Source organism: Thermobia domestica, chromosome 4 (genome assembly GCF_964235325.1).
Source record: "Thermobia domestica chromosome 4, izTheDome1.hap1.1, whole genome shotgun sequence".
In the NCBI taxonomy this organism is placed as follows: domain Eukaryota; kingdom Metazoa; phylum Arthropoda; class Insecta; order Zygentoma; family Lepismatidae; genus Thermobia; species Thermobia domestica.
In genome coordinates this window covers 207,527,537-207,540,696 of record NC_137457.1, presented here as the reverse complement: position 1 = coordinate 207,540,696, position 13,160 = coordinate 207,527,537, and the positions used below count along the sequence as shown (strand labels likewise).

Genomic DNA, 13,160 nt, shown 5'->3' with positions numbered 1-13,160 from the left:
AAAAATTTGTTTTTTTTTCTTACGTCTCGCTGTTGACAGGTAATTAGCATCGGTGTGTACTAACTTCAACAAGCTCGTTACTAGTAAAAGTGTGATGCAGGCTATATTCTATCTACCTGATCAAAGTACGCAGTATGAGATGTTATCCTGAATTGATTGAGCGGAGATCTTCTTTAGAACATAATTGCAATATATGTTTTAATTTCTTAAACAATACCAATGTTGTCATTATCCGGTATGTGTCCTGTGTCTTAGTTACTGTTTTTATTTTAGTGTGTCTATGTGCATGTGGGTTACAGTAAAATAGGTCAGTGTTAAAATTGATTATTATAAATTAAAATGCCGCCAGACACTTCACTGTGAAACAAATAATTTTAAAACCCAACATGTATGACAAACTAGTGCCGAGATATGTGAGACAATTTTTACAAAAAAGAAAAGAAATTCGACTGTCCAGTCCTAGGTGAAAACACAGTTAAGATAATCCTTTTTAGACTACAAAAACAAGACCATTATGCCATAAAATTCCTGAGCAAATTGAAGCGTTTTGTCTAAACAAAAACACGAACCAATTAACGCGTCTTTATAACGTTATGCGAAGAAATATCAATGTCTCCTTTCTCTGCAAATGGGTGTTTCAAAATTCCCAGCTTAGAGGACTATCAAACTTTTGAAACTTAAACCATACAGGATAACTGTATATCAAGAATTATGTCCATATGAGCGAATTTCTCTAACTGGATTTTACTAAATTTTGTTGATGGTACTGTCGATCTATACTTAAGGCCGTGTCTAACGTTTGGAGCTGGGATCATCAATCCCTATATAATAACATGGTAAACTTCTTTCCAAAATATTATAAAAACTATTTGTCTTATGCAGTTCAAACTTTCTCCAGATGGTAACCTACCCCAATACTACATGTTCACTTTTTATTTTTAAACTAGCTCTTATAGTTTATAATTATTATTTTTTACAAGTAAATATGGCAGCGTTGTAAGCAGGCTTTCTTTTCCTGTTCGTGGAGGTGCAGATACCTGATCCATTCACACCATTGTTCCTCACTGATCTTCAAAAAGCTAGTAGGGGAGGGAAACAAGTTACGAAGTGAGATAAGATCGTTTATCTAAAAATGAAGAGAAGGCATATCTTCGAAGTTATATTAGTTGACAACCTGACCATATGGTCGCAAGAACATAAGCTTGCGGGAGGTAAGACTGGCTGCTGTCAGAAATGAGAAAATCTTATCTACCTACACATCTTTTTACTTGTATTTTGTAACAAGTCTTCTTTTGAATTGTCTTCTCTTCAAAATTTGTTCAAGATTAGTCGAGTGGTTCAGGAGTTATAAGGTTTTATTTATTTTTATACTACCTCCTCCACCCCCTCCCCTTAGTTCTACCAACAAAGTGAATAGCCTAAAACCAACCCAGCCTCGAACCTCATTCATGTTAGAAATTTCATCGAGATCTGTCGGGCGGTTCAGGAGATTTAGTCACATAGTGATTTTCAATTTATTTATATATATATTACAAGACAGAACATAAGTGATTTTATTAATTTTTAAAAGAGGAAAAGAAAGATAGGTAAGTCGTTAGTGCCCGCCTTATAAACACTTGCATCGGAAGTAGATCTTCACGTTTCACGCTCACCATATAATTTAATTAAATAGAGAGACAGAACAAGAATGAGGTGGACACTTTTTTTGGGAAAATTTACGGATAAAACCTGTCAACTCAGAAACGAAGAACTTATTTATGTAGGCGGATAACTTGTAACTCATGTAACTGAGATACAGCACTAAAAAGTTTGTTCCATCACCATGATATTGTTCTATATGAACAATGCAATGAACATACGTATTTAGTATAATTATGAAGGGTAACTTGCATTTACGGACTAAAAATTATGAAAAATATGTTTTGATCAGTGGCATATTTAGGGGCTATGGGGCCAATTCCTCCAGGAATAATTCCATTATTACGTTTTCGCATCATGCGTACAACACAAATGATGGTACGAAAGCAATGAAGAGAATTTATCTACGTTTAAACTATCCAAGTCATTACAAAATTTACTCCAATAATAAGTGTGGTTTAAGTGTTCGTATATCACACTATTCGTGTAACAATCGTGACGCGGAACGGTTGTGAAAACTCCTAGTTGAAAGAAAAAAATAAGATATATTTTTTTAAACATACATTAACAAAACGAAGCAATAAAATTTCGAGACAAGAGCGAAAGAAGTCTTCAAGGATCGAGACGAGACGGAGCCTATTAAATTTAGGAGACGAGACGAGAAAACCTTTCTTTTCGTCTCGTCTCGTCTCATGAGGAACATTATCTGAACGAAGCAGATATCATTCTTACTTTTAGTGACTAGCTGACAAATGTTGGTGCATTTTTTGCATGAATAATCGATTTTATGGCATATCAATCTCCAACCATAACATCAATCTGTACGCTATTATTGGGTATTAGCCAAGAATAAAACCCTGTAGAGTGCATTAGGTTCTTATTTAGAAGTGAAATCTTTCAGTTTTACGTCCCACTGTTATACCGGATACGCTAAAGGAGACTGTGATGATGAGAATGAACGAAATGCTGTAATGAAGAAAGTGGGAGAAACGTGAGAACCCCAAGAAAACCCACGCACATGGCGTTTGCCCACCACAAAACTCACTCGGCGCGAGCTGAAATAGAGCCTGGGACAACACACACCAGAGGTGAGCACTCTACCACTGAACCACCGTGGTACCCGTTATTCTTCATGGAATAATTACTGATGTAAAAGAATTTTTGAAATTCTCAGATTCTTAATCTGCACGAAAATAAATTTGATGAATAATATTTCTTCTATCTGGATTTATTATACTTTCAACCTATGTTATGCATAAGGATCAGAAGTCTAATAGAACGGCTCTGCATGTTGACAGATATCAGATGAAAAGCGGTAAGAGATATCGAAAAGGATTTTCCGGAATAGATTTAGCGTCCTAAGAATAGGTTCCATCTCCTCCGTCAATCTTCTATATAAATCGGAAGTGATAGAGATCGACTACTTACGGGTCATAAATCAAAAACTATAATAACTAGCGACAAGCGGGATTAGGGAATTGATTCAACGTCTCTCGGAAATGTACTATTTCTATCCCTATCTTTCTATCAAAACCGGAACTGGTAGAAATTTACTACTACTTCCAGTTTCAATATTGATTTTCATAGAGCAAAGACGATAAGATATATCGAGAAGCAGTTTTCTGTGGACTCCATTAGCACCCCAAGAATAGGTTCCATATCCGTCTCCTCCAACAACCTTCTATTTAAACCGTAAGTGGTAAAAATCGACCACAACCAGTTTCAACATTAATGGCCATAAATCAAAGACGGAAATAACTAGCGACGAGAGGATTTGGGAAATCGATTCAACGTCAAGAACATTTACAACCTCTACCCCTATCTCACTATTAAAACCGTAAGTCGTAAAAATTTACTACTATTTCCGGTTTCAATATTGATTTTCATAGAATAAAAACTGTCAGAGAGCTCGAGAAATTTTCGGGAATTCAAACTACGTCTCAAAAATAAGCTCCCTTTCTTTCGTTAACCCTGTATTGAAATCAGGAGTGGTATTAATAAACCGTTTTCGGTTTTAACATTGATCGCCATAAAAATAAATTGGTAGTAGATAGCGATAGTTTTCGAAAATCGATTGAGCATCTCAAGAAAAATACCATCTTCACCTAATTCTCTCTACTGAAACCGGAAATGGTAAAACAATTTCACTCTTTTAGTTTCAATATTGATCCCCATAGCTCCATAGAGCTCCCCCGGACCTATGTGGATAGCATACGCGTCTTTGGCGCGGGAGACCCGGGTTCGATTTCCGGCAGGAACTCGTGTGGTTCGTATTCCCTCGCTGTAGGTCCACGTCTCATATAGCCTCGCTGCTGAACGGTATACTAAGCTGAAATCAAACTAAAACCAAATCCATAGCTCCATAGAGCAAAATCGATAAGTGATATCAAGAAGCATTTTTTATTATTATTAATGTTAACCCACGATTTTCTTCTGTCCCACCAGGCGAATATCACCAGGATGATATACTTCCCACATATGCTCTGCCTGATTTCCACATTTCCTTGTCTTTGTTATTAATGTTTCGGTATAAAATGGCCTTTCGGCTCCATCTGACATTTCGTTTTCTAAAATAAATATTAATTAATACATTTAAATTTACTCGTCAGTTGTGTGTGTGTTTCTAACACAGCAGCGGTCTATTTCTCAAAACTACTCGTCTTGTAATATATATATATATATATATATATATATATATATATATATATATATATATATATATATATATATATATATATATATATATATATATATATATATATATATTGAGAATCCATCAAATATCATGACGTAGAAATACTAGAATAATAGTAAAAATTAATTTTTAAGTACTATTGCTGACATTTTTAATTTGCCGCTTTTTAATAATATATACAAGTATAAAATATTTGATTTTGAGAAGTATCACACTTGTATTACAAGACCAGTAGTTTTGAGACGTGGGCCCCTGTGGTCTCAAGTTTGATTTTAGAAAAAGGCAAAGAGTTGGGTTCTCGATGCCACTCAAAACGCAGATAGGTAAATAAAATATATATAGTAAAAGAATCGTTCGGACCGTTCTTTATTTTTATTCATTTCTAGATTTATTAGACAATTTTGATACGAATATACTTAATAGATAGTAAGTACCAGCATTTAGTATATCGTTAGTTTTTCCTAAGACTTCTCTTTAATCTATATGTAAATTTTTCTCAGTTGATGCAACAAATAAGTGAGTTTCCTTTACGCTATACAGTTCGAAACTAATTTCATAAGATGAACAGACTTCCCTTACTTGAAAACAACATAGACAGATTTTCTGAAACTTTCGTATGTTGTTAGCTGCAATATGCCTGTACAGGTAACTATTCACTGAGATGTTTACGAAGAATCAAGAAAATCTTTCCGATCTATGAAGAGAGAGGAAACAGACATTGCTCTTGTTATCTGCTGTCAATCTGCATTCCATCGGTTTCTTTTTCTCCGCGCACGTGACCTAGCGGGGACAGAGAATGAAAGAAATCTACCTGGTTAGTTTCCTATCTGCTGTTCTACACTGTTGCAAAATGCAGCCAATATCTTAAAAAGCTTTTAAATGGAAGAAAATTAATTTTTAATTAGCGCGCTCTAATATTACCTTAGCAAGAAAAACTAAAAGTGAACATGCAATATTAATACTAACAAACATTTGGCCGAATTTTGAACTTTATAAAATAAATAGTTTTCATAAAATTTTGGAAAGAAATATGCTATGTTATTATATAGGGAAATGTTATCGCTTTCCGAGTGTTGGGCACAGCCTTAATACGCATTTTCTTCGGATGAAGCTTAGTTTCATTTAGTGACTTTTTGGTTTGCAGTGATGGCATAGGCCACAAAATTCATCTGAAGATGGAATGGAAAGACTAATAGGCAGTCATACCTACGACCCACCAAACCCAGTGACACGGTCAAAGCCATGACCCTGATTGAACTGGTGTCGCGGAGACTAAATGCCATCATATAAAAGTGACTATGTGTCAAGCTACTAACACAATTGGTACAATCATGATTTCCTTCTCTTTCATTCTCTTTACATTAAATATATATTTTACCTTCCCGGTTGTTGTTCGCATCTGTGTGTGTTACACATTGCACTGAAATGAAACCACAAACTCTTTAGTATACTAATGGAGTTACAGAAAACGTACGCCACATGTTTTTCTTATGAGGGATTGTCGAATTTTGATCGACCAGTAAAACTTCTCATTTAAAATTATAAAATATACCTTTAACTCCAGACAGTTCTTTGTTATAGTCTGCGATCAATACTGGGCTCTCGTCTCCGCAAAATATGAAACTTTATTATAAAATTCTTCTTTTCATCTAGTTTGGTGAAAGTGAATTTAAATTGGCACCACTGATATCTTTTTGCTAATTTTGAGACCGATTGTTATGAATATGAAACATACTCATTTCTGCTTGTATGTATATATGTATAGCAAAGCCCTACCTGTGCAAACTAATATGTAATTGTCTTTTGGGTTGTCTCACACAGTTTCGAAGTTACCACGCCATTTTCCTTTGTCTTGTAAGGAACAAAGCCAATTTATGATTGAACAGTGTACCTTAAAAAAAAAAATCAAAATCTTTCTTCTTGTTGAGCAGACATTCCATTAATATTTTTCCTGGACTTTCCTGAATAATATCGAAGCTGAAGTATCGTCTAAAGGGTCAGTGCAGCGATTTCGAAAATGCTCACCTATTTGTTAGTTAAAACACCTTTTTGACATTGGAGTAATACAACACATGAAGAAATTGTGAGTATATAACATTTACGTTGTAATTACTACAAGAGTAACCTAAAATATAAAGTATTAATTTCACATTTGATTCCGACAGTAAATCATTCCGTGAAGAACGTAGTGACGAAATATTGACAATTAAAACTTGGATTAGTATCATCGTCTTGTATAGTTAAAGGAAAATTTAGAAACATAGCCACAAATCGTAGAAACAAAAATAAATAACATTATTATTTTTAAAAACAAGCAATAAATATATCACGCCCGTCAGTTTTAGTGGTAATTACATAGTTTAACAGGTTTATTATTTTCTTTGCAAACTTCTTCTTCGCAAATAGCCTAACTATGAAAGCTATTATTTAAATTAATCAAAAAGATGTACAAAATGCATCTTTTTTAGTTTTAGAAATGCCACTATTCAAATCATATATATTTAGTTATAAACCTTATTTTGGTTAGTTCGTAGTGAAGGCAAACAGTACGAGAAACTAGATCTTGGTACGTTTTCCTTAACTGAAATTCTGGGTTGTCACTCATAGTAAGAGGCGAGAAAGGATTAAAGAATTGTCATATGAATTACCGATATAGCCCAGACGTGATCAAACATATTACTACTAAACATTAATCAAATCTTCTTCCCGATTCCAGCTCGCGCCGTCTAGACTTTGTGGTGGACAAACACCGTGTTCGTGGGTTTTCTCGGGATTCTCTTGTTTCCTCCCACTTTCTTCATTCCACCATTTCACTCATTTTTCATTATCACCGTCTCCTTTAGCCTAAGCGGCATAAAAGTGTTACGTTAAACTTAAAGATTTCATTTCATTTTCAAATATTCTCCCAAGTTTGGATAATGATTACTAATACATGTTATGTCATCGTGGCATGAGAGATGATTGGCTGCATCTTATGGAGTTTCTGTATTTCATTACAAGGTTAGTTCAACATCCTTAAACCTCTCAAACCAATGATAACAAGGCTATATTTAAGAACAACGTATGGGAAAATGAATAAACATGGAACTATATTTGTGCGAACATAAAATAATGAAGATATGGTATCTTGGTTAAGAGATGTCATATCGAGAATCTACAGGTAAATGTTTGAGATTAAGCGCTAGGCATCATTAATCAACTATAATCGTCCGCAAAGATAATATTGGGTATGGCTTCTGTTGGGTCACCGGGTCTGTCTGGGCTTCCTGATCTGTTTGGGTCACCGAGTCTGACAGGATACATCCAGATCCGGACAAAAGTCGTGACCCAAGTAGTCTGGTGACCCATGACCCATTCTATTAATGGTCACAGAACTCCTCTAATGAAATTTACCGATGTACAAATCTTCATTACACGATGAAAAACTGTGTGTGTGGTAGAATGTAACAGCAAAAATAATAATAGCTCACATATTTTTCGGCGATATGATAAATTCGGAGATGCTATGTAGACATATGATGGAACAAATTTTCTAGTTATTGGAAAACTAGAGACATTATGAATATATCTAACAAGATGTATTTATGGATTCTTCGAACTCTTCAGTGGAGTTTTAAATAACATCATCACTTCTAGAGGCATATGGCCTGCACGCTCCTCAAATCTTAACATGTGGGACTTTTATTTGTGGCGAACGCTTAAGAAGTGACACATAGATATAGCTCCGCAAAATAAACGAATTTGAAGATAACACAAGGTCAGAAGTTTAAGTAACCTCAAAAGAAGTAATTTTACATGTTAATTGAATTTTTTAAAGGAAAGATCATGAATGTTTTAATGTGGATGCTCATCATTTTGAACAACTTTTAAGACAGAGTAGTGTTCAAAATAACATCACAAAACTACAAATAATCGAAATTATAGGACATGATTCGTTTGGCTTGTGAATTTATGTAGTAGATTAACGCTTTCATAAGTTATCGCTTACAAGTTTAACAGGAGAGTTGTCTCAGAATGAGCACAGAAAAATATAACTTTGTATTTTGATTTAGAATTAAATTATATGTATCCTAATTCCAAGAAGATATTTGTCAGGACTCTATGCACTACTTTCTAATATTGCCGAGCCTCCCTCAGTTGTGCTATCTGCCAAATACTGCATAATTTACCGGCCTGCGGAAAAATCCTTCTTTTTCCTTTTAGTGTTTGGAAATGACACACCTGGGGCGGAAATGTCACTCACTCACACAAACTCAGGCATGTGTTAAGAGGGCATTTCATAATAATAATAATAAAAAAAACTTTGTGTGATAAAATGTCGAAATTTGTACGATTGATTTACAAGTTTGTATTATATGCCTTGAAATTACATCAACTAGACACTATGTTCTTATCTCTTTCCTAACATCAGAATAATAATTATATTCTATATTTGAAGTTAAGTATTATTTATATAACTTTAGAAATTATTATCATCACTACTACTCCTCCACTTTCTTCTGCTTCAATAAACACCTTAAGTAAAATGACAAATCTTAAGAATGTAGGAAATAAGCAAGATGTTATCTGGGAAATGTTATTTAATAAACCAATAAATGCTTCGGAAACTTTTTATAAGTGAAAATTCTGGAACTCTTGTTTATTACTTCATAGTTGCCCTGCAGTCAAACTTTTGCATTAAAGGAATATCTAAAATTACTAGTATTAGAAGTATTAGTATTTTGAAGACACTATCTGGTTCACTATTCAAATACTTTATATGTTGCTTATTCTGTCATTTTCCGAAATAGATACTTCTACTAGTTAGTTATTATATATTTTTATCAATGTGTACAAATTTGTTTTAATTCTTAGTGCTTAGTTATTAGTAAATATTAAAGTATCATCAATATTGTTCTAGTAGTTTTACCATCTGTTAACGTATTCAACAGGTATAATACGGTGATGATAACTGTATATTACTGCAACCTAGCTTCCCATTTTTCTGGAACCCCTACCTTCTTTAATACCTTTTACTGATTTCATGGCGGCTGCTAAGGACACTGAAATTAGAAAAGCATGTTAATAAATAATAACAATGCCAATATTTCTAAAATTAAGTGTTACATGTACAAGTATGTATTTCTCCAGATGAATATTAATAATAAAATGGGTTTATTTGAACAATATTAAAGTATACCCTTCTGCAAAGATTAACCTCGAATACAACAGCTTTAGTATTCGACGTTGCTAATCTTAATAATAACAACAAAAGCAATAAATGACTTTCATTTAGCTTATCCTTATTAAGTTTATATGTAATACTTTGTAGGGATGACGGTTCAATTAGTCTTTCCTTTTGCTTATAGAAAAACTCTTAAAATGCTCTTTCATGTAGTCATGAAACCACAGTGTTCATGTCATGCTGTACACTAGAAAAGGAAAAAGTAAGTAACAATGGTGATGAAGGTGCCATTTGAAACGAAATCTATATTCACCGTTCAAACATTTTCAGGTAGTTTGAATTGATTTATTTGTAATTGTCGTTAAATCTGATATTGAAGACATAAGTTTGTACTTATGAATATAGTTGAGAATATATGTGGAAAAACAGTAAATCAAAACTAACGTTACAAAGTGAAACACTTATATTAATTCAAAATTTATATTACAAAATTTAAACAATACCCAATAAATAACCAGGCTGGGTTTAAAAGTGTTACAGCATTGTGGGTTATTATCAAGTGACTGAAAACTGACAAAACTTTCAAACAAATATTAATTACCCTTACAACCTGCGTTCATTGAGTATGAAGAAATTGGATTCTATAAAGATTGCAATGGTTATTCACAGTGTTAGAACAAGTGGTATGAAAGAAGGGTATAGTCATAGATAACGTCGGTCAAGAAGTTAGGCAAATAGCTGTAAAAAGACTATAAGGATAGATAAAGAGGTACGTCAAGGTGATAGTATTTTGCGCAGAAATTTCACAATGAACTTCAGTATGTGGTGTAAAATAGCACTTGTCCTTCTTCGCTCAAAGTGGCCCTCAACTAATCAATATTGATTTTGGACTCGCGTTGCTGGGCCATAGGATAATGTGACCTGAAGACGTTGATCGTAGTTACGTGGTAAGACATCATGAACAAACTGTACCATATGGTTTGATGTCACATGGTCATGTGACTGGGTCTATCGGTCCTAAATATATATCCCTAGGGATCTTAGATCTTTTCTTTGGAAGAGTGAAAATACTAACAATTGAAATATCCGGAAATGTATACGTTATTTGGGTTACTTTGACGTACCTTAGTCTCTCCATACTTTAGGATGAAGTGCTTCTTTTAGAGTGTTACGTTATGTAGTTTGGAGTGAGAGTTTATATGTTTGAAGCAGGGAATGAAAAATAATACTTTTATGGTTCACAAGTGTGACTTCAATGTTAGTGTGATTGAAGTATAAGTTCGACTGTAGAAGAAAATTGCTTTATTCAGATGTTTTATCATGGCTCATGGACTTTATTTGTATTAGATCTCTCCTTAAATTTCAATATGATATCTACAGCTGAGTGCTTATGCATAGAAATGAGGTAAATATACTTAAGAGTATGGCAGATATCTGTGAGTTTTAGTCCTCCCCAAAAAGTTAAATCCTCTTGAGACACCAGCTTGACAATAACTAACTGATCATCTTTTATACACATACATATGAGTCATCACTATCACGTGCGACCACTTCTAATTCGTTGCTTTTACCACGCGCCACTTCATTTCAGCTCAGTACTTGGTAGTCAACAGAATGTTTACCTTCACGCATCCTACATGTTTACCTACAAGAAAATTAAACTCGTTTATTTTTAAAACATAAACGTTAAACTGTTACATGTTATTTTCGTTTCCAAGTCATAAAAGTTAAACTGTTAATCTTTTCAAATTTCTGGTTAACCCTCTAACTTATCCAGAAGAAAATAAAACCGTTACACTTGATCATCAAATTGAATAAGTATGACAGTTAACAGAGAAATTATTAGGAATAACTTTTAAACAAAGATATTGTGCTAAAAATATCCAACAAAAAATTTGCAAAGAGAAACTGTCAAACACAAAGTTATACAGAAAATTACACAACAACAGTATTTTCATGGAATTAGACACTATTTCTTTGCAAAGCGGCATTAATTATATTTTCCAATGCTGCGAATCAAACAAATTGCGGTTAAATATAAAAAAATGTAAAGTAGTATCGTACACCAGGAAAATGAAACAGCATATTGCTGCATGTCATGTGCGCAATGTGTATACTATTAATCAAACACCAATTGAGGGAATGGATTGTAAATTGATCTTGGAGTCACTCTGCAGTCAAACCTATCATTCGATATTCATGTCAACAGAGTAGTTGGTGAGGCCTTTAGGAACCTTGGCTTTGTGATGAGATTCAGAATTTTTTTTAAAAAAAAACACCAATGTCCTCAAAACACTATACATTGCCTAAAGTGAAATATGTAGCGATAATATGGGGTTTTCACAGTAAGAAATATATAAAAAAAATCGAAAATATTCAAAATAAATGTATGCGCTTCTTAACATATAATGAAACAGATATATATCCGGAATTTGAGAAGTATGAAGAACCTTGAAGCAAATATTTACAATCACTTGAAAGCAGGAGGACTCATTTCATTTTATCTTTCTTATGAAATAATTCATAGTACAGTAGGTTCAAAATATTTATTATCACCAATCAAACTTCATGTCCCACATAGAGCAAGAGACCCCATAATGACGAATTTCACTTCTCAGTGCAAAGGATTAATGCATTTAATTTATCGCTTGTCAGAAAAAATGTGTTTATTGTTTAATAAGATGTCACGAGAGCACCCAGAGATATTTTTGGTTATAGACAGAACTTTATTCTAAATGAATGAGGTCTCTGTCGTGTTGTGTGTGTTTTAAAGTATTTATTTTCCTATAGTATTGTTATGCTATCAGATGTGTGTTTTAAAGTATATTATCACGATGGAAAACTAATTAGGCATTCGTCTGTTTTTTTTCTAAAAAAAATAAATAAATGAAAAATAAATAAATAAATAAATAAATGTCTTGCTGCATTTACTGGACCTCGGCGGTACATCTGTTTGCAACTATTCACCTTTTCAGGAACGAAAAAAATATTTGTTATTATTATTATTATTATTATTATTATTATTATTATTATTATTATTATTATTATTATTATTATTATTATTTTACTTTTGTTAGTATACAATTTGACGGTAATCGCAAAACAATATTAACTTTTTTTTTCCGTTGTAGTAACTTCGGATCCAGGAGAACCGGGAATGGGGAATGACGGAAACTCCATAATGAAGAGCTACAAAATTTCTACGGTTTTCCGAACATTGTTAGATTTATCAAATCCTGGAGATTCAGTTGGGCAGGCGATGTAGCCAGAATGGAAAAAAATAGGAATGGTTTCAAAGGTTTAACAGGAATTCCAATTGGACAATGACCATTAGAAAGACCTAGCTGCAGACTGGAGGACAATAGTATGTATCAGAAATAGGAATACGAAGTAGAAAATGGACCCAGTTGGCAAAGGATACAAGTCAATGGAGAATTTTGAAAGCGACATTAAACCTAAGGGTTTCATAGGCCATAGAGTTAGTTAGTTGGTTAGTTGTAGTCACGTTGTGTATTACTCTGTATATTATATAATAAAGTTCGATTTTCCTATTAACTAGTTTTTGTAGTGATACTTACTTGAATCTCCAGAACTTTCAGTTTGTAAACCTGAAATAAGGAATATTCAAAGAAGGTTTATTGTAGTTAACTATAATAATTGATA

The 13,160-nt window shown here is 33.4% G+C and overlaps 1 protein-coding gene across 5 annotated transcripts in view; it reads right to left on the bottom strand.

Annotated features, from left to right (window-relative positions):
* The window catches only part of LOC145683431 (uncharacterized), a 479,291-nt gene that overhangs the window by 155,276 nt on the left and 310,855 nt on the right, over nt 1-13,160 (bottom strand). For all 5 annotated transcript variants that reach the window (XM_081754766.1, XM_081754764.1, XM_081754762.1 and 2 more), the window contains 2 exons: nt 13,076-13,105; nt 9,331-9,375 (listed from right to left, as the gene is read on the bottom strand). In XM_081754766.1, coding sequence (XP_081610892.1) covers nt 9,331-9,375; nt 13,076-13,105 — 75 coding nt within the window. The remainder of the gene's footprint in view (nt 1-9,330; nt 9,376-13,075; nt 13,106-13,160) is intronic.